The sequence below is a fragment of the Eschrichtius robustus genome, chromosome 20 (genome assembly GCF_028021215.1).
Source record: "Eschrichtius robustus isolate mEscRob2 chromosome 20, mEscRob2.pri, whole genome shotgun sequence".
Lineage (NCBI taxonomy): Eukaryota > Metazoa > Chordata > Mammalia > Artiodactyla > Eschrichtiidae > Eschrichtius > Eschrichtius robustus.
The window spans coordinates 24,018,707-24,042,024 of NC_090843.1; the positions used below are offsets into that span (position 1 = coordinate 24,018,707).

The window sequence follows — 23,318 nt, forward strand, 5'->3', positions numbered from 1 at the left end:
ATGTATAGTAGATTTTATTAATTATTATTTGTTTTAAATGGGAATAATAAAGCTGTTTCAAAACATATTTGCAAAGTTATTTATGCACATAAGGTAACATTTAAATAACCAATTTAAAATTGGATATATGGCAGTTTTTAAAAATATGTAACAAGGATTCTGATAGCTGATGATAGCTTTGTTTCTAGATAGTAATGCATTATTGAAACACCTGGGGTTTAAATCTGCCACTTGATATTTTCCACATGTATTTCATTCTTTGGTTTCTTTTGTGAGTTTTACTGAAGCGTTTAATATATAGAGTATCAAACATGCATACCAATATAGTACAGGACTAATGTTCACTTTTCAGGGTTTCCTTTTGAAAATAGGACTCTACTTAAAGTGCATAATTACATGTCCTTCTCCCTCCCCGCCAAGTCTTACATAGTTTATCAGTAAAAAAAGGAGGGAAAAGATGTGTGTAGTAATACAATTTTTCCAGAGTTGGAACAGTGTAACCTAGAGCATCATTGACCTTCTTGACAGCTATCAGTCTCTGAAAAAAAATTCCCTCCCTGTCAAGCAGTTTCTGAAGGATAAATATAAGCAGTACAAAGGTTTGAATTCTACTTATATTTTGGATTGTAGATTTAGTAGTTAACAGGAGTAGGAAAGTAAAACTTGGACCCACAGCCGACTCCTTCCCCCAACTTTTCCAGTATTTGACATGTGTGAAAATGATTGTGTTGTCATTCATAAAGGAAGATAATTCTCATGACTGGCCTGTATTTTGATTTCTGTTGGCAGTGTGATGAATTCGAATGAAGTTTGTATTGTCTTTCTTTGCACTTGGGGTTAGAGAGCCTTGCATTAAATTCCATCTGATTAAATTCCTGGTCACTTTTTGCTAAAGTCATTAAGATATGTTAAAAAAAAAAAAAGTAATCTGGTAGCTCTTAGACCCTTAGATTTTCAGTTCCCAAAATACGTTCCCCACCCAAAATTTCCAATCGTTGTCACCATCATTTGGTGAAATAAAGGGCATTTTAAAATCAAGCAGAAAAGATGTGGCAAAGGGGTGAATCATTCTCAAGAAAGAACAGGTTCTATGATATGTGGAAGCATGTATGTGTATAACGTGTTCTGTATTATCCAGTAAGGATATAATAAATAATGCCTCTTCGCTGTGGACTTATGACAACTTTTTTGCTGAACCAGCATTTGGGAGTAACTGGTGTAAAGAATAGCTGACTGCTTTGTTATTTGGTTGTTCTGGCAGGTCGTGGAGACAAACTTAGATTTGGTTTTAAAATCTAGCCTTTTGTTATGCTGCCTACATGCATTTGAATTTTCCTCCCAAATCAAATAGGAAAAGTACCCCAAGTGTGAAGAAGTGATAAATAATTAACTCTGATAGAGAAGAGTCCTGTTCTATTTCCTTGTGCCTACAACTTTAATAAAATGCAGTCTCTCAACCCTTTTGCTTCACCTAATCTTTAAGAAGGTGTTTGACAGTTGTACTAATCCTTTCTGATTGTCATTAGGAATGAAAGCAGTGTACCCTTTGTGTTCAGTGAGGGCACATTTCAGAATTGGCTTAAGTTTCTTGGTATGAAAATAAGCTTACAGAATAAAGACTTATTTAGAAAAACTGAATATTTTCCAACATTTATTTATAACCTCAGTGTTTCTGTTCTAACTTACATTTTTTACCAGCAGCACTATGGTTCCTAGAAGCTCCAAACCTTTAGTGTCTCATTTCTTGCTAATTTCCATTTGAGTTAATGACCCAGGATGACCCAGGCTTATTTCTACCCTCTAAAAGTCCTTTGCATTAACAAAGGATGTGTTTCTTGTTAAAATTCTATTATTAAAATTGAAACTCTTGTTCACTGGAATTTCCCAGAAAGCATTGGAAACTCTACAGTCTTTCATAGAATTTTTTGGCCTCCTTGTTTGGAAAAACCGACAATTGTTTTCTCATACATAATGTGGTGGAAAGGGTCTCATATATTGTTTCTGTAGAACAATACAGCTTTCCTACTTTAGGGGATAAAACTCTGAAAACACACACACACACACACACACACACACACACACCCACACCCCCCCCCCCAAAAGATGAGAATTATGTTTTATTCAGAGACATTACTAAGGGCTATAGCCCAGCAGGGCAGCCTCTCAGATAGCTCTGAGGAACCGTCCCAAACCGGCAAAGCTCTGAGGAACCAGGATATATAGGAGTTTTTGCTGAGAAAAATAAATAAATAAAAAAAAAACAACACGTAGTGGAACATCAAAAGATTTCTGCTAATCACAAAAGACAGACATCTCAAGTTAATGATTTTAATGCTTTTCTATGTATGGGAAGATGCAGGAGTCTGGGCTCATTGAAATTATTCCTTTCATATGCGTGTTAACTATCTAGGGTCAGTATACTGTTTTTCTCCATCTTGAATTCCCTTCAGGGCCCTCCATCAGGGCTGGCTGCAGTGGCTGATGGCTGAATGGCAGGCAACGTTGTGTGTTTACTGAAATGGCAGGCAACATTTTTTTGGTCCACGTGTTCTTTTTACCATTTAATCAGTACCCCTGATTTAGACCATATATTGATTTTCCTCTAGGCAGAAAAGAGATACCCTGAAGAGGCTTGGTAAAATATCTAGGGATTAAGACGAGGAATTGGGAAGTCTAGAAGCAGGAGTTGGGGTAAGGGACTCATCAGTAACTTAATAAGATTTCCTAAACTATATTTTACTACCTTTCTTAGTTGATTCCCTGGGGCTAATTTAGCTTCTGAGACTCTGTTCTTTCTCTTTGGTAAGTCTGCTTGTTCAGATCGGCAGACAGAATTATTTAAGAGTGATTAATTCTGAAGCAGTGACAGCCCAGGCTTATTACTTACAGTCATGATGAATAACAATTAAAAACGAATTAATGCTTAATTTTTCTCCCCTCTCCAAATAGAAAAGAACGCCCTATATCATTAGGGATTTTCCCATTACCTGCTGGAGATGGATTGCTTACACCTGACACTCAGAAAGGTGGCGAGACCCCTGGATCAGAGCAATGGAAATTTCAGGAGTTAAGTCAACCACGTTCTCATACCAGCCTGAAGGTGAGCTTTATTCTGTGAAAATCTTCAGTTTATGTTTTATAAGCTTTCCTATCCAAATTGAAGTGCAAGACAACCAGAACATAATAAAATGAAATAGTATGTACACATTTTAGTTCGTAAAACAGATGCTTTTTTTAAATTGGAAATGAGCTCTTCCCAAGAGTTTCAGTTTTTTATTATACTTTTTCAAGTTATATAGGAAAACAGAGTCAAGCGTTGTTATATCTTGGTTGTCATACTAATGACCAACATTTCTATTTGAGTTAGGCTATTTCTATTTGATTTACATTATATGAATTTAGGATGGGGTGACCAGTGAACCTAATTATGTTTTTTAGAATTGAAAATTATTGCCACCTGAAATCCTTGGTTCACTGTTGGGAAGCTTCGCAATTTAGTAGGGCTTCACTTAAAAAACAACAAAAAAGCATGATACCTTCCTCAAAACCTTCATAAAGCAATATCCAAAAGTGCATTGTGTTTAGCTAAAAAGGCCTGGTGTTAGTTCATTATAGATTATGTTCTTGACCAAGATCTTGTCACCAAATAAGTTATAAATATAAATAATAATATATTCTAAGAGTGGAGATTTACTAATAATTGAAAATAATTGAAGTTATAGTATATATCTTATAAAGTGCAATATTTATAAAGGGAACACTGATTATAAAGGAACCTTGTTACATTAGAAAATCTACTCTGTCATAAAACAAACAGGCCACCTACAATGAATACAGTTGAGTTACTTACTTCTTTATCTCCTTTTTCTGGTCTCTTTTTCTCCAAATTACTTATCATGGTTTAAGTACTTATATAGATAGCTCTTATGATACTTCTAAATTACAAAGTCATTTACTTATTTACTTTGTTTCTCTCCAAATCCATGCAGTTTGTTTAGTGCTGTATCCCTAGCACTTAGAAAATGTGTCTAGCACATAATCACTCAGAACATGTTTGTCAAATGAATTATTTGTTTTAGATGTTAGAAAGACTCTTTTGAAGATAATATAAATGGTCTGTTTTTCAGCTCTAGTAGGTAGAGGCATTTAGAATCATTCCATTGACCTTTGAAATGTGCTCAAAACAGTAAGCAGTCAATAAATATTTCATAGCTTTGCTCCCACTGAAAAGTATTTTTAACAGTAGGCCTAACCTCACCTTTTTCTCATTCTCCTTTCTTTTTTGCTCACTTTATTAGAAGGTAATTATGCAGCTGCTCAGTATCAGTCCACAGTGATGCCACTAGGAAGTTTTCTCATTCTTACCTCTATGGCCACACTGACTTTTTTAGCCTGCCTGTTGGTTTAATAGATCTTCCAAAACATCCAGCTCTCAATCGCCTACTTGCCATGTCCCTTTCCCAAAAGAAAATTAAGTAGGAGGGATACTTCTAGGACATCAAATATGTATACCATATGGTAACTGTATTTTAACTACTATCCAGAAAGATACCTTAAAGAGAAGATTGTTATTTAATCCAGTGATATGCTGTGACAGAACTCTGCTGACATGTTATAAACTGATTAACAGATTATTAATATGGATTTAAACAGGGGAGTTTTTTGTATCCTCCCTAGAGATACTAAGGCAAGTATTCCCCAGAGAGGTTTTTAAAATAAAATCCAATCTGTCACTACTGTGGACATGGAGCCAGTAAATGAGATAAAGGCTCAACAGATAAGGATTTCTGGGAATGGAAATGTACATTACAAAATGGTAGAAGTCCAGTTTGTGAAGTATGTCTCATAATTAGGACATATTTTACTATTTACCTAAGCCCTTGTTATTAGTCAGATGTCTTTCTCTAACTTTACAAAAGCCTGGGAGTCAGGGGTTTAGAGTTCACTTGTGGATTGCATTGAACATGCACACTGTTCTCGGTTTCCATGTCTGGCAGGAGTTGGACTAGACCATCTCTAATTTAAGGTGTTCTTCAACTTTCGTTTCTCTGAGAACTTTGGGGATGACCTAGCTATGTTTAGAGTATGCTTTGCCTTTGTTATGAAAGACTGAAGGTGAGAATTATAAGTAAAATTAATTTTACTAGCACAAATTTTCTGCGAATTAAGGTTAAGGTGAAAATGTTCTGTGAGAAAACCACATGATGGGTTATAACCAAGGAAACAGAACTATAGGGAAACTCTGTGGCAGAAGAATGGCAGTAAAGGGGATTTGCCCATGATTGTAAAGTTATGGACCTTTTTTGTTGCTTTATTGCAGATTTCTCACTGAAAGAGTTGTAGTCAATAAGGTTATATCTTCAGGTATACTATACCATTTTATATAAGGGACTTGAGCATCTGTAGATTTCGGTATGCACAGGGAGTCCTGGAACAATCCCCGGTAGATACCAAGGGACAGCTGTACTGGAAAATCTGCCAGGACTGATGCACCTAGAAAAATATACAAGTTGTTCTTAAAAAGAAGTATTTGTACATATTATTCCTTTACTTATTGTATTTTTGTGGGGGAAATCAACAAACAAATATAAATGAAATCATGGAATTTCAAGTAGTGTTATGTACTATTTTTAAAAAGCTAAGTAAGGGGCTAGAGAGTAACTAGTAAGGAGGGGTGCTTATTTTAGAGTGGTGAAGGAAGGCCTCTTGGAGGTGGTGACTTGTGCCCTGAAATGAAGGAGGTACAGGTGCATGGAAAGGTCCAGAGGACTGTGCGTTTCAGGACGATCAACTAGCATCTGTAAAGACCCCAAGGTGGGGACAAACTTTGGTGTGTTTGAAGAATGTTTTTTTTTCTCTTCATCCCATTCCTCTGAGACTTCAGTGCTACCTACTGCACCAATGTGCCTTTTTTCACGGTTATACAAAATATCCGTCTCTCTAAATAGTATGATGGGGACTTCCCTGGTGGCGCAGTGGTTAAGAATCTGCCTGCCAATGCAGGGGACACGGGTTCAGTCCCTGGTCCGGGAAGATCCCACATGCTGCAGAGCAACTAAGCCCGTGAGCCACAACTACTGAGCCGTCGTGCCAACAACTACTGAAGCCTGCATGCCTAGAGGCTGTGATCCGCAACAAGAGAAGCCACCACAGTGAGAAGCCTGCATACCACATGAAGAGTAGCCCCTGCTCGCCGCAACTAGAGAAAGCCTGCACACGGCAATGAAGACCCAGCACAGCCATAAATAATAAATAAATAGTGTGATGGAAAATTCTTATTCCCACCTTGCCTTGTAGCAGCATTTGACAAATTTGAATACTTTCTGCTGCTTCTTTTTTTTTTTTAATAAAATTTGTCTTTCCAGCTTAGTTTTCTTCTAATTTTATTTTTTAATTTTTTTTTATCATTCTTTTGTAAAAAAATTTATTTATTTTATTTTTGGCTGCGTTGGGTCTTTGTTGCTGCGCGCAGGCTTTCTCTAGTTGTGGTGAGCGGGGGCTACTCTTTGTTGCGGTGCACAGGCTTCTCATTGCGGTGGCTTCTCTTGTTGTGGAGCACGGGCTGTAGGCACATGGGCTTCAGTAGTTGTGACACACAGGCTCAGTAGTTGTGGCTCGCGGGCTCTAGAGTGCAGGCTCAGTAGTTGTGGCACACAGGCTTAGTTGCTCTGTGGCATGTGGGATCCTCCCGGACCAGGGCTCAAACCTGTGACCCTGCATTGGCAGGCAGATTCTTAACCACTGTGCCACCAGGGAAAGCCCACTTTCTGCTTCTTGAAATGCTTTCTTCACTTTGCTCCCAGGATACTTCTCTTTCTCTTTCTCTTTCTCTTTCTCTTTCTCTCTCTCTCCCCCCTCCTCCTCCCCCTCCCCCTCTCCCTCTGTCTCCCATTTCCCCCTCTCCCTCTCTCTTTGGTTTTCTTCACAGGTCCTTTTCCATTGCTGCTTTTGCACCTCTAAATGTTGTAGTTCTCTAGGGCTTAAATTTCAGCCCCCTCCTGTACTTAATCTGGGTAGTTCAAGTTTCATGTCTGTAAATACCATCCACCCATCAGTGTTCACAAATTTGAATTTGTGACCTTGACCCCTTTCCTGAACTCCACACCTGTGCATCCAATTGTTTTTCTATATAGTTTTCCCACATACATATTTGTATCCTGCTTAGGTTACCACCAGTAGAAGTATTCTTTCAAGGCCAATCTAAATGCCACAGCTTACATGAAGCTTCACCTGATACCTTTTGATGGTCCTCAAATCGAGTTTAGAGATCAGTTTAAGGCAGAAAGCAGAGGAATTTTATATTGTATCATTAACAGAAATTTCTTAATGGGGGGCTACTAGCAAAATTGGTAAAAAGGAACTTCTTATGTTAAATGACATTTTCTATTGAAAATGTATTATAAAAATGCTAGGGTGGAAATAGGCAAAAATGTTAAGGTAAGGTTGTTCATCCAACTGAATTATATTCACGAAGGAGGAAATAGAAAGTGTATATTACTCAAGAAAGGTGGTTGTGGTGGGAGGACAGTGAAAAGGTGTTTTCAGTCGGCAGGGTGAAGGGAAAAGTACTCTTAGAAGGCGCGAGACTGGGTTGTTTGTGTGCTTAGAAGAGGAGTCCGATAGAAAAAGAAATGGAAAACAACGGAGTGAAGGACGATGAATGATACATCAGAATTATTGAGGAAGGGCCAGGGGAAAGGGATCACATATCCCATCTGCCATTAAAATCTACTTTATTGACAGGACATCTCAGTTTTTCCTAATCTTTTGCTATTATAAGCAATGCTGCATTGAATAACCTTGTACATAATTTTGTACTTGTATTTATAATTCCTATAAGTGGGATTGCTGGATTGAAGCATGTATTTAAGATTTTGCTAGATAGCACCAAATTGCCTGCCAAAGGGATGGTAGCTGTTTGTATTCTCACCAGCTATGTTGTATAAGTTCTTCATTGCTTTACAAGTTTAGAGTTCAGATATCTCTCCCTCGTGCCCAAATATAGAAAGAGAACAAAGTGTTTTAAATATCATTTAAAATATCCTACACATAAAATTTTCATGCTGTTTTCTAGACCTTGGTTAGTATCACTTTGGCAATGATTTCATAGATTCCATCTAGTTTCACATGTACACATATATATGTATATATACACCTATATGCACCTGCACATGCCTAAAGACGTGTGTGAGTGTACACATATGTATATATACTCCGAAAAAGTATTATTTTTTCCTTTAGAGTCTCCTGGGTTGTTGGTTATTAGTAGAATGTGACTTTTAGAACTGAGAAAAACAATTTTAGCTAAAAAGCAATTGGATTGATACCTACTTGTGAAAGTTTTAAAGAGTACTTTTGAAACCACATGACTTGAAATACTTCAGTGGAACAGCTGTGAGAAGGTCTTGTTAACAGGGTTTGGTATATAAAGCCAGTGGTCAGTGTGTGCTGCATTCGTCAGGGGACGTGCTTAGCATGCAGAATGGAAAATTTCTGAACAGAGCCAGCATTATTGTTTAGAAGAATTTTCCATCCTCCTCCATTTGTGTTAAACTGTTCCTATTTCTTTAGTTTTCCCAAGCTTGAATCTCTATAGTAGTTAAACCTTATTCCTGTGTCTTTTGTGATTAAAGATCCTGTTGTAAAACGCATGTGTGATTTTAAATTTCAAAACAGTTAAAGCTCTTGGTTTGTTTTGTTTTGTTTTTAACTTTTCATTTTGAAACATTTTAGACTTATAGAAAAGTTGCAAAGATAGTACAGAAGGAACGATACCCATCACCCACCCAACATTGGTATGTTAACTAACCATGGTAAGATTATCAAAACTAAGAAGTTAACATTGGTACAATACTATTAGCTGAACTACAGACTTGTATTCAGATTTTGCCAGTTTTCCCACTACTGTTCTTTTTCAGTTCCAGGATGCAATCCAGGATCCCACATTGCATTGAGTTATGTTTCCTCAGTCACTTCTAACGTTTGGTGGTTTCTCAGCCTTTCCTTGTCTTTCATGACCTTCAGGCTTAAAGAGTACTGGTTAGTTATTTTGTAAAATATCTCTCAATTTGGGCTTCTCTGATGATTTCTCATGATTAGATTGAGGCTATATATTTTTGGCAAGAATACTGTAGAATGCCGTAGTGGTGATGTTAACCTCGATTGCTTGGTTCAGCTGGTGTGTGTTGGATTTCTTTACTGTAAAGTTACTGTTTTTCTGTTTATAATTTAATTAATATCTTGGTGGATATATTTTGAGACTGCGCCAATATCCTGCTTCTCCTTTTTAGTGTGCATCAGTGAATCTTACCTACAATAATTATTACTGTGGTGTTGTAATGCTTATTTTCTATTTTCTTCATCCTACATTTATTAACTGGGGAGGGAGAGCTGCTCACTCCCTCCCTTCTTTCCTTCATATTTGAACTCAAAGGTATTATTTTGTTCTGTAGGTTATCCAATGCTGTTACTATTTATTTATTTATTTATTTATTTATTTATTTAGGCTGCTTTGGGTCTTCGTTGCTGCACGTGGGCTTTCTCTAGTTGTGGCGAGCGGGGCCTACTCGTCCTCGCGGTGTGCGGGCTTCGCATTGCGGTGGCTTCTCTTGTTGTGGAGCACTGGCTCTAGGTGCGCAGGCTTCAGTAGTTGTGGTGCACAGGCTCCGTATTTGTGGTTCGTGGGCTCTAGAGTGCAGGCTCAGTAGTTGTGGCGCACAGGCTTAGTTTCTCCCCGGCATGTGGGATCTTCCCAGACCAGGGATCGAACCTGTGTCCCTTGCATTGGCAGGCGGATTCTTAACCACTGCACCACCAGGGAAGTCCCATTACTATTTATTTTGTTGCTCAAAGTGTTTCAGCCTTGGACATCAGGAGCTCTTTCAGGAGTCATCCTATACCCTTTCGACATGCCCATACTCTTTTGAGTCCTTCCTTCCTGACACCATCAGATGCTCCAGGCTCTTGCATTTTCCCTGCCTCTGCTGTGCAATCAAGTGCTTCTCCAAGAAACCTTGGTTCTGTTTATTGGAGAATGGTATTTAGGAACCAAGATCTAGGCACTAAATGTGCTTACTGGTTGGAATGTGATTGCTTTGATGCTTATGTTGGGTTTTTCCATTAGTTTATAGTATACATTACCTCCTTTTGGATTTTTATATTAGTGTTTACAGTAGGGTAAGATAAAAATAGAATTTTAAGAAAAATGGATTACATGTTGTAATGTTTCAGGTTGGTTTTGCTTGGGACAGAGGGTAAGGAATTTCTTCTATAACTTCAATTTTTATTTACAAACTTTCCCACTCACATATATCCTCATTAGATAACTTCAGGAATCATCCACAGCTGACAGTTGCAGTTTGAAGGGAAAAGGGAGTTAAGATTTACTCTTCCTAATATTTTGGTATTTGCGCATTCATTTATTCATTCATTTTTATTGAGGTATAACTGACAAATAAAATTATAAGATACATACTTTCTCCCCTTTTAAACTCTTGCTTGGAGAAGAGGCAGTGGAATTAGTTCTTTCTTAGTGGGTGTTAATCAGTGAGATTTTTTCCTCTTTTTGGCCTATGTATTGTGTTGTTTATTGACCAAGATGCTAGTGTATGTTGAGAATGAAAAATGGTAAAACTCCAAATAAACAACACTATTTAAAAACGATGGTATTTAAAGCTTATGTTTCTAATGTGACTTTTTTTGAAGTAATTGGCACATGAGTATTTATTACTATTGATATTTAACGTTTAAACAAGCTCTTAGAATAGGAAAAATAGCTCTAAGTATTTCCTGTTGAAGAAAAATTACCTTGCTTTTTGCATTAAAAAACTTTGATGCCTACCGGGTCACACACAATGCCAGATGCGAGAAATGTTGTAAAGTTGCTCAGAGTCCAAATATTTTAGAAAGTGGGCTTAATAATTTTTTTAAAAAGTCATATTAATAATGTTTCACAATCAAATAATATCGAAAATCTAGAGTAAAAATGTATAGTTGTCCAACTCTAAATTCCATTCCTTTGCCTCAGTCATTGTGAATAGTTGGTGTATCATTCATACCCTTTTCTTTATATCTGCACATAGATAATACATACTCATATATGTCTTTGTAAGATAAATGGGTTTAGGGACTTCCCTGGTAGTCCAGTGGTTAAGACTTAGCCTTCCAATGCAGCGGGTGCCAGTTTGATCCTTGTTCAGAGAGCTAAGATCCCACATGCCTTGTGGCTAAAAAAACCAAACCAAAAAAAACCGAGAAGCAGTATTGTAACAAATTCAATAAAGACTTTAAAAATGGTCCACATCAAAAAAAAAAAAAATCTTAAAAAAAAAAAAAAACGATAAATGGGTTTATGCTCTAAGTATTTCCTGCAGCTTGCTTTTTGTTTTTCATTTAAAAATGTATGTTCACAATCTTTTTATTTTTATTTAGAGAGTTATTTACTTAGCTTTTGATGAAATGATAGTTGAGAAGAGTTGAAGATGAGAATCCAGAATCAAAGATCATGTGAACAGATATTAAGGGAGAGGCAGTCTGGTTTGTATAAAGTGAATCATGCTATGGTATATTAAATGGAATATCATCCAACTATATAATAGAATGAAATCTTGCCATTTGTGACAACATGGATGGACCTAGAGGGTATTATGCTAAGTGAAAAAAGTCAGACAGAGAAAGACAAATACCATGTGATTTCACTTATATGTGGAACCTAAAAAAACAAAACGAACAGGCATAACAAAACAGAAACAGACTCATAGGTACAGAGAACAAATTGGTAATTGCCAGAGGGGAGGGGGCATGAGGTGATGAGTGAAATAGGTGAGGGAGATTAAGAGGTACAAATTTACATTCATGAAATAAAGAAGTCAAAGGAATGTAATGCACAGCATAGGGAATATAGTCAGTAATATTGAAATAACTGTGTATGATGACAGATGGTACTTAGACTTATCGTGGTGATCATTTTGTAATGTCTAAAAACATCAAACCACTATGTAGTACACCTGAAACTAGTATAGTATTGTAAGTCAATTATATTTCAATTAAAAAAAAAAAGAAAAAAAGTGAATCATGCCTTGCTCATCTGTGGATTTTTTTGTGGGAATTAACAGAGAGCTAGGAGAGCTGTATTTTAGACTTTTTAAAAGACTTGGATGGATTTCCAGACTAAGAATATTTAAAACTTGAAATTGCTTTGTGTTTAAGAAAAACACTTTTGTCTCAAAGAGAGCAAATGTACAGATAGAAATAAAGAATATGTGTAAATAGATGTTTTTGTGAAAAAGGACTTGAATCTTGGTTACCCTTCGATTGTTAGTGTTCTCTAACAGTTTCAGAAATGAGGGGGGTGGGGGGGGAATAACAGTGTGGTTAATGTTTCCAAGTATGCTAAATTGGAATATTTATTATGTTAATTACTCAAGATGATTAGGATAAATTTCAGGAAGATTTCACACAGCTGTGTGAATAGAAAAAAGGGTTAACTGATAAACTGCTTATTGACAAAGTATAAGGTAAGACAAGACCCAAGAGGTGGCTTTTGAGTCATGATATGGCTTAAAATAGAGGCTTAAAGGAGGTCATTTTAAGTCAAAACAAAACAAAACCCCCAAACCCTCATTTTAACAAAGTAGATAAAAGAGATGCATCTTGTTATCCTGAGAGGTAGCACAAGCCAAAGATACTTAAAAATATGCTAACACCTAGTAAATACATGATTTTTTTTTTCTCTTTTATAATCTTTCCCTCTTCCCAGGTCAGCAGTAGTCCTGAACCTCTGAAGGCTATAGAACAGGAGGTGAGAATGGGGTTTCAAAACGTTTTGTAAATAGTAAATGAAAGTGATTAACTTTTGGTTACTTTCTCAGTTGCTATTTTCAAGACATCAAGTGCTCAGTTTTGAAGACTGCTGATGTTATTCACTGAAATAAAAAAGAAAATTATTTCTTCTACAGTGGTTGCTAGGGCTTTACTGTAATCTGTAATTTACTCCTTCTCTAAAGTCAGCATTTTGAAACAAAGGAGAAAATAATAAGTAAATCCTATGGAAATTCAGCCTATTTCTATTTATCCAGCTCTAGGTAAGAAAACATGTATGCTTTGCACAAATACCTTCCTCAGGGCAGAATGTACATAACTTGTATGTATCCTGGAGACAGCCTAGTATGTCATTTTACCTTGGGCTGCCTCCCTATTTAAACAGATTTGTTCAGCCCCAGTCAGGGCACCATTCAGCTTCATTCATCTTTTGAGAGCCTACTTCATGTCAGGCTTGATATGCTAGGCCCTGGGGATATAAAGACAAAATAAGACTTTCTCCTACCCACTAGGTCAGGGTTAACCAGGGTAAGGTCTTCAGCAGGTCCATGACAGTGGAACAGTGTCTTTTTCAGAAATATCTTCAGAGGTAGGTCATAGATGCCTCTCTAAATTTTTTTGAACCTACAGTATAATTTGCATCCAGACTTATTTCAACTAAATGTGTCTAGAATTATGCTTCTCAGTGTTTCTTTGGGTCAAAGACTCCTCTAGGAATCAAATTAAAGATATGAAGCTCTCCATAAAATACTTGTATACACAGAATTTTGTGATTCTCTTATGGTGTAGAGTTGTAAATCAAAAGAGTGTTAAAACTACTGCTTTGGACACAACTTTAACTTGGGGAGAAAGAAATGTAAACATAGAAATTAAATATAAGGTGATGTGTTATAGTGGGTATCCATTGGGCTAGTTACTTTCTGTAATTTTGTCTTTTACTTACATTAGGCTTAAAATCTTTGAAGCTAAAGACAAACTTATGTAGCAGAGTTGCTTGCCCCCTTTTTAGCTTATTTCAGATGAAATCAGGCGGCTACCTAGGAAAACAGTATATTGGAACATTTCTAAGTTGTCCTTAGTGGGATAATTTATTTTTTTAGTTGTGAACTTACTTTATAGTCTTTCTGAACATAAATAGTAATGGGGCAATGCCAGATAACACATGACATATGTATTCTAGACAGCACTGGGTACAGGAGGCATTTGATGAATGGAACATCTGAAAGTATTTTGTAAAGGCCTATAGACTTTTAGCCTGATAATCTAAAACCAGTAGGAAAATAGCACAAAGACCAGATGGTTTTCACTATGGTATCTCAAGTGAAGCTAAAAGTAATGACACCTGTTCTGTTTTTTTGTGTGATAAAAAACGTATAACATAAAATTTACTATCTTAACCATTTTTAAGTATACAGTTCAGTAGTGTTAACAGTATTCACATTGCTGTGAAACAGATCTCTAGAGCTTTTTTGTCTTGCACGTCTGAAGCTCTATACCCGTTAAACAACAACTCCCCTTTCCCCTCTCCCCTCAGCCCTGGCAACTACCACTCTACTTAGTGTTTCTATGAATTTGACCAATTTAGATACCTCATATAAGTGGAATCATGTAGTAGTTGTCCTTTTGTGAGTGGCTTATTTGACTTAGCATAATGTCCTCAAGGTTCATCCATGTTGTAGCATGTGACAGGATTTCCTTCCTTTTTAAGGCTGAATAATATTCCATTGTATACATACACCACATTTTGTTTATCCATTTCACCCCTCGCTGGACATTTGGGTCGCTTCTACCTCTTGGCTACTATGAATAGTGCTGCTGTGAACATGGGTATACAGATATCTCTTTGAATCCCTATTTTCACATCTTTTGGTTTTATACCCAGAAGGGGTAGTGCTGGATCATGTGGTAGTTCTATTTTTAATTTTATGAGGAAACTCCATACTGTTTTCATAGCAGTTGCACCATTTTACAACCCCACCAACAGTACACAAGTGTCCTAATTTCTTCACATCTCACCAGCACTTGTTATTTTGTTTTGTTGCACAAGAGTGCCATTCCTTTATAGTTATAACACTGGAACCCCAAGTCAGGTTGCTCGTTTTTGTGGGCATTTTCCAGTGACATGAAAGCCTACAATGTAAGAGTTTCTAAAAACTGAAAGAGTGGGAATGGGGTTACAAAACAAGTAACGTTTATCAGAAAGAGACTTGACCACCTGGTAAGTCTCCATTTTTGGCACCCACCTGTGTCATTGAAGAGGATATCTTAATGGCATCAGGCAATTGAAATTGATAGGCCAGTGGTCTTCAGATAAATAAAGCAGCATTTGTAGTCAAAACTATTAGCCAAAACAGTACACCTGGCGTATGACCAGCATAAAATAGGAATTAGAGGTCTCCAGAAGTCACAGATTGAATGCGAAAACAACAGCATGCAACTCCCCTATAACTTTATGTTGAATAATTTATGTGAATGCTTCCAGTTTCCATTTAGGTCCTAGTAAAATATTTTCCCTCATTTTGTACCTGGTATCATATGAACTTATTGTTGACCAAAAGTGATACATTTTATCTTTTAGCCGGCTAATATTTAGGTTTGTCTTTTTTCCTTCTATCTTTAGTTGGAGGCATTGTTAGTGACAGAATTTCATAATTTCTTCCATAGGAGATACAATATAAGAATATTGTGCCCTTGGTCAAACACATGACAGAGACTTCCCACCTCATTGCTTTCCTGCTAATCTTGGGAGCTTTATGTCTCCACTATCTGGGAGACCAAGGAGAAATACGTCTTTTGAAAGCTATTCCCTAAAATTCAGGGCTTTTCCCTCTTCAGCTCTCATGGTCTATCCCTGGGATCCAGCTATCAGAAGTGCAGCCCACACTGTGAGCTATTTTAATGTGTGTAAAATATTTTTATGTGGTAAAAGTATAAAAGGGAAGCAAGTTACAGATCAATAATCTCATGTTATTTGGATAGCATTTTAAAATATTATCTTCTAAGCAGATCCTAATTTACCACTTCCTTGTAGCCCTAAATCTTGAGATCCCCTGAAGTGTCAGAGTCCTTTTCCTGTTTTAGGTTCAGCTCTCTCCTGGTTACTTTATTTCATACTCCCAGATCCACAAATGATTTTGGGGAAGAGGGCTTTTGCCAAGCTGTTTATATTGTGAACTTTTAAATTACTATATAATTTTTTTAAAGGTAAAAATAGCTAGACCTTGTGGGGTAGGGTGATATGAAGGAAGAGGAAATAATTTCTCTACTTGACTTTTATTTGAGAGATAAATGGAAATGACAAGGTCAAGATCGACATCCAGTTATTTTTCAAATAGCTTCAAAGGCGTATAATTTTCTCATTCTAGATGAACTTGATATTCTCTAGGGCTTTCTGAATCCATAGTCTTGATGGGTTTAAGCGCTGTCCATCAATACTTCATCAGAACCTGGACTCTTTATATTAATTTTTAAATGTAATTTATACTTTAAATTTTTAAAGCTTGGGAATTCATGTATATGATAACATAAATGTGAATTAGCCAGGCTGTTAGATTAACCAAAATAATGCCACTTCTATTTTTTCTGTTAAATAGAGTACACATCAAAACAAAGACCAAGAGAGTGGTACTCAGGGTGACTTCTAGTTGTTTTCACTATAGTCCTCTTTGGCTCCAGAAATATTATTGTCAGTTTTCCGGACTCAACTTCTAACAAGCTAATTTGCTTGATGAAATTTTTATCAGATACTTTTATATTAGGTGCCAGTCTCCAGCTCCAGGAAATAGTCAAATAATTTTGTCTTTTAATTTTAACAGGGGAGGAGGTGATAGAGGATTGAACTGTTAATGTATTTGATTTGTCTTTCTTCCCATTGGGTATCAGCTCTGTATTTGAGATGCACAGAAGAAAATAGTTGGCTGTGTAATTCAGCTAATTTTATTAGCATACAGTTAATATTGCAATATTTGTAATCAAAGTTATTTTAAACACAAGGCAATAATGAATGGATAGTCCCAACTCATAAATAGTATAAATGGTTTTCTTTTTCTCAAAACTTTCAAATTGAAAAGAGAATTTCATCTAGTTATAGTAAAACTTACTATCTCTAGTCTCTTTATATACCTAAAGAAATTGTTTTTGAGGGACTACCCTGGTGGCGCAGTGGTTAAGAATCCACCTGCCAAGGCAGGGGACACGGGTTCAAGCCCTGGCCCGGGAAGATCCCACATGCCGTGGAGCAACTAAGCCTGTGCGCCACAACCACTGAGCCTGAGTGCTGCAACTACTGAAGGCCACGTGCCTAGAGCCCGTGCTCCACAACAAGAGAAGCCACTGCAATGAGAAGCCATAAATAAATTTAAAAAGTGATGAAGACCCAACGCAGCCATACAAATAAATAAATAGAAATTGTTTTTGAGACCATACGTCATATATAGATTTATATTCTGAATTTTATAATTTTTTTCTACTTAAAAACATATACATTTAGAAGTGCTAACAAGAGCATAGTAAAAGCAAAAGTCACTCATTATCAAACTACCCAGTGGCAACCACTCTTAGAATTGTCATGAGTGTCCTGACATAGCTCTTTCTAGCCATTCTTAGTTGATTATACTATACAGAACTGTTTTAGTCCCCAGTCTCTTCGCAGAATAGTGTGAATATTTTCCATCTGAGTAGGTATTCTTCTACAACACAGTTTTTTAAATTGCTGCATAGTATTCTGTTGTATGGATATTCTATAATTTTCTTAATTTCCTATTTTGGAGCATTTAAGTTGTTTTCAGTTTTTTGCTGTTATAAATGACATCCTCTATTCATCTCCGATTATTTCCTTAAAAGTATATGTATATATTTTCCAATTTAACATAGCATTTTCCTATGTCATTGAAAATTCATTTTAAGTAAGTATTGGGTGCTAATATGGATATGCCACTTTATTTTTCTTTTGATAGATTCAGAATCTCAGATGAGATTTGTTTTTGCTAAATGGATCATCTGTCATGGATATATATGTTTCTTAAAATGATGATGAGCAATAAATAATCAGTAGCTGACCAACTATTAAAAGTCCAAGTACAATATAAACTGTCAGAAAATGAGACTAGCAAAAATTTACTAGGATGATGGTCTTCAGCAAATATTTGGGTTTTATCCACGTGTTAGAGCTTAAACCCACCAGAAGAGCTAAGATACTCAAGACTCTTAGTGAGTACAACATGCTAGGTCACAGTCTGTGACTTTATAGATTTCTCATTATTAAAAACAAAAATAAGGGGGGAAAAACCTCCAAAAGCCTGGGATAGGGATGAAGAGTGTGGGTGGGAGGACTATTGAAGGGATAACGAGCTCTCGGTTTGCCATAGAAAATATATTTTCTTTTGCATGCCCTTTGTTCTCATCTGGTAATTGATTTATATTAGTTCAGCCATACATCAAAATGCATTATAGTAAATTAAAGTATTAAGAGAAGAAAATGGAGATGAAACATTTTAATATTGTAAAACTAAGAGGTTTGGTGATGGTTAAGTTCTCCAAGTGTGATTACTTTCATTGTAGTTGCTGTCCATCATAGCATGTGTAAGCTGACTGTATGTCAAAAAATGTTTTCTTACACTTGAAGAGAGTCTTAAACTTGAACACCCTCTTACTTTTCAGCACTTAAAATAACCTAAATCTCAGACAGTGTAAGATTGGTATAGTGTTAGTTATTTTTAATTGCTTGGATTCTATTCCATTATTTTTATAGCTATAATGTATTTTATTTTATTTTTATTGAACTATAGTTGATTTAGCTATAATGTATTTTAAACCATGTTCTTTAAAAGTTAAGAAAGATAAAATTTTAAAGAGGGAAATAAAAATCACTAATAATCATCCCCCACCATAGCACAATTTAATATATTTATGTATTCTTTTTTTCTCCTTAGGCCAAAAGCATGCATTGCAAAATTTTCAAAGTTGTGCATAATGTATTGTTATAAATTATAATAAATAGCCAACATTTTAAACACTTACTATGTGTGAAAACACTGCTAAGTCTTTATATAGAAAAATTTAGAATAATCCAATGAATTAGGTACCATTATCTCTATTTTACAGATGAGAAAACATAGCTATAGAAAGAATACATAACTTATCCAAAATTATACATTTGGTAAATTCACTAAATTCACCCTAATCATCATCATCATCATCATTACTAGTACTAAATATTTTGTCACATTCTCTTTAAGACCTGGGAACTTTGCTGTAAAGAACTGCCTCACTATTGGTAGCTATTGGACAGCTGTTTTTAATTATTTTGGAGTCACAAACCCCATTGAAAATCTGATAAAAGTTGTAGTTACTTTTCCTAGAAAAATTCATTGTACATAAATGTTTGCATAAATTTTCAGTCTGAGCATGTACTTCTTGAAGCCTATCTGTGGATCTTAGAAGTAGTTATCAAATTTTAGTGATTATATAAATGACCTGGATTGCTTGTTAAACATGCAGATTACCTGATCTCACTGCCTAAAGTCTGGGCTTGGACTTAGAATCTGTCCTTTTTATAAGCACTTTAAGTGATCTGGATGCAGGATATTTTTTTTCTTCTTTTTTTTGGTGACGCCTTGCAGCTTGCAGGATCTTAGTTCCCCGACCAGGAATTGAACCCGGGCCATTGGCAGTAAAAGCGCGGACACCTAACCACTAGACCACCAGGGAATCCCCTGGATGCAGGATGTTTTAAGAACACTGTTTACAAAACTGTATCCTGAGATTAAGAATCTTGTTATTCCATTGCTGTTTTAGAGTAGTACATGCTCACATGTAGTACACAGTACATGCTCTAAGTGTTTTGAAACAAGTCTTTATTATCAAATGATTTTACAAATTAGGACTGCCATTACAAACTCTGATGATAACAGTAATGTATGATTTTATTACTAATACTGCCACTGTACTTTTATCTTCAGGTCTTCTATTTAGAAGAATCTCATGTATGTCTGGAAAAATATGATTGCTTAAATATTTCCCAATTACTTGAAAATAATCTGCAGAGATTAATTGATTTCCTTTGATAATCAGTGACTTACTGTTTTTTAATAGAATTTTCTTTCAAGTTTCTTAACCCATTTAAAAGATAGTTTTAAATAAATTACGTATCAGAATGTTTTCCCTAATTATATTTATTCGTAGGATGAACTTTCTGATGTTAGCCAGGGAGGATCTAAAGCTACCACTCCAGCATCAACAACTGCTTCAGATGTGGCAGCAATTCCTAGTGATACTCCCTTACATGAAGAGAATGAAGGATTTGTGAAGGTTGCAGATACACCAGATAAGTCAGAGATAAGCAAACATATTGAAGTACAGGTAGTCCAAGAAACTAGAAATGTATCAACAGGTAAGTGACCCTCGTTATTTACATACTGACAAAGTATTCAATAAATCCAGATGTGGATATGACACCTTTGGGGTGTTGCTGCCATAGATTTATAAAACTGTATTCAATTGTAAATAAGCTTTAAGATGTGATGATTAAATAAAGTTTTAGAGAGAAAAGTGGTGGGGCAGTGGCTGAGGGGTTGAGAGCCTGAAAGGCAGGAGGACATTCTTTTTCTGTTCCCTACCTTAGGTCTTTAGCCTTTGTCTTTAATTTCTCTGTATTTCACCCCTTAAATACAATGAAAACAGTGAGTTCTGGCCTGGTGTACACCGCACTGTGTCCAAAGAAACACAAATGAAAACTTTCTTTAGTTATTTTTTAGTTGCTCATATTTACTGTTAATTGAATATATGACATATTGTCTATCTAACCTTGTGTTTCCTAGAATCAACTCTTTAAAATTTTTTATGATCAAATGATGTATTTACAACCATAGAAGCAATTTTCATAACAGGGGCAGTATGTGTTATATGCATTATTTTTGTTATCTTGTTCTTTCCTAAGACTCTGCTGAAAATGAAGAGAAGTCAGAAGTTCAGGCAATCATTGAATCCACTCCTGAGTTGGATATGGATAAAGATCTCAGTGGATATAAAGGCTCAAGGTACTGTAAAAGCCCAATTAGGACATCTTATCCTTCCCTTTCCCCTCTCCCAAAGCACACTGTTGTCCCCTGGTCTCTGACCAGATAAAATGCATTCAAATGTTTTGCTGAAGAAATGTTGATATTATATTTCAGTTTTCTCTCTTTTTTTTTTAAAAATTTTTATTTATTTTATTTGTTTATTTTTGGCTGCATTGGGTCTTTGTTGCTGTGCGCGGGCTTTGTCTGGTTGCGGCGAGTGGGGGCTACTCTTCGTTGCGGTGCGCGGGCTTCTCATTGCGGTGGCTTCTCTTGTTGCGGAGCACGGGCTCTAGGCTCGTGCGAGCTCAATAGTTGTGACTTGCGGGCTCTAGATCGCAGGCTCAGTAGTTGTGGCGCACGGGCTTCGTTGCTCCGTGGCATGTGGGATCTTCCCGGACCAAGGCTCGAACCCGTGTCTCCTGCATTGGCAGGTGGAGTCTTAGCCACTGCGCCACCAGGGAAGCCCAGTTTTCTCTTTTTTGAAGCTGGATATTGTACATAGTTTAAATCTTCTGTGAAGTGTTACCTTTGCAGCATCAGGGACTAGGAGCATGTGGACGGATGGGGAAAAAAGACAGCCAAGGAGTATTCCCTACTTTGTGGAACTTGGGAAAAACATAACAGCAAAAGTGGGGAAAATATAATTTGAAGAAACTTTATTCCTTCCCCCAATCAGGAAGAAGACAATATATTCCCTTCAAAACTGTAATGATCTCATTACTAGAAGAAATTAGTCTCATTTTAGTATCATTTTACATGGGGAGGCTATTTAGAGGTTAGAAGAGAATGGTATGCATCATCTTAATGAAGATCATCTGAAATATATTGATGTTCAAGAATGTCACACAGGAGCTGCTGCCTTTTAATTTCTTCCATAAATTTTATTTTTTAGTTAATTAACAATGACCATAAAAATATGTGCCATTTTTTTGATCACTGCTAGACATTATATGCAGTAGCAGTTAAAAAGCATGAGCCTAGAATAAGACTACATGCATTCAAATCCTGACTTGGATTCGAATCTGAGGTAAGTTTCCTCATCCATAAAAGAGAATTATGATAATACTTCAGATGGTTGTAAGGAGTAAATGAATCAATATATGTTAAATCATTGACAAAGTGTCCAGTTCAATAAATGTTAGCTAACATTATTGTTACCTTCATTATTGTTTTATATAATTTTATCTTAATTATAACCTTATGAGGTTGATGTCTTCACCCCCATTTTACAGATAAGGAAGCTCAGAGTTGTACAGTACTTGTCCAAGATTACCAAGCTGGCAAGAGGTGGAGCTGGGATTCAATCTAGGACTCTGATTTCAAAGGCTGTGCTCTATTGAAATATTTTTTTCTTTATTGTTTATTTAAGAAATTAATGCAGAGTGTAAAAAGTGAAATTTGCTTCTTATTCATCCTCTCCTAAACCTAAGAGATGCAGCTACTTACTAACAGTTGTGCGCTCTTGTCATTCTGAACCTGTTTTTAAAAGTCAAAGACATTTTTATTAGACTAAAGCATGTATGACAGTATTAAGGTCAAATCGTAATACAAAATATGAAGGGCAATAGTAGGCCCGTACCCCTACTGACCCCTCATTCCCACTCCCAAGAGGCAATCTCTATCACTTCTCAGGTCTCTTTGGGTATTTGTCTTCAGGTATCTAAATCACATCCTTATGCTGTTCTTCCTTGGTCTCTCTCTTTCTCAGTTGGCATTCAGTGAGAAAATCAAGTCCTAATGCCCTAAGGCGCCCCTTGTATATAATGAATTAGCTATACTCCTGTCCAGGGACTTCCCTGGTGGTCCAGTGATTGAGAATCTGCCTTGCAATGCGGGGCATGCCAGTTCGATCCTTGGTCAGGGAACTAGGGTCCCACATGCTGCAGGGCGGCTGGGCCCATGCGCCACAACTAGAGAGCCTGCGTGCTGCAACTACAGAGCCCACACGCTCTGGAGCCTGTGCACTGCGACTACTGAGCCTGCACACCGCAGCTAGAGAGAAGCCCATGCACTGCAACGAAAGATCCCGTGTGCCGTAACTAAGACCCGATGCAGCCAATAAATAAATAAATATTTATACTCCTGTGCATCTAGAACAGTACTAGCTGTATACTTTCTTTGGGAGAATTGAGCAAATAGTCACTCAAATCATTTTCTGTATTCTGTGGATCAAATGAGGAGTCCTGGTTTAAAAAAGGCTGCAATATTAGCTATTGACTTTATAGTGGAAGATGACAAGGATATAGCTCTTTAAACCATCATCTTTCCTTTCATCCTCCCAATATAATTATATCTCAGTTTCTGTTAAATTAACATTCATTGTTTATATCATTACGATTATATAAATACTAATAACAGCCTAGCCACAGAATATACTATGATTACATTTCCTTTCTTTTACAACTTCGTTTTTCTTTAATTTAGTAAAGCCTCAGGGTTTTT

General features: G+C 36.4%; 1 protein-coding gene across 5 annotated transcripts in view; it reads left to right on the forward strand.

Moving 5' to 3' along the window:
- Positions 1–23,318, forward strand: part of SPAG9 (sperm associated antigen 9) — a 154,313-nt gene that overhangs the window by 87,025 nt on the left and 43,970 nt on the right. For 3 of the 5 annotated variants that reach the window (XM_068531565.1, XM_068531566.1, XM_068531570.1), the window contains 4 exons: positions 2,950–3,100; positions 12,758–12,799; positions 20,002–20,209; positions 20,756–20,855. In XM_068531565.1, the coding sequence (XP_068387666.1) occupies positions 2,950–3,100; positions 12,758–12,799; positions 20,002–20,209; positions 20,756–20,855 (501 nt within the window). The remainder of the gene's footprint in view (positions 1–2,949; positions 3,101–12,757; positions 12,800–20,001; positions 20,210–20,755; positions 20,856–23,318) is intronic. The other 2 variants (XM_068531568.1, XM_068531569.1) reach the window with 1 other exon arrangement.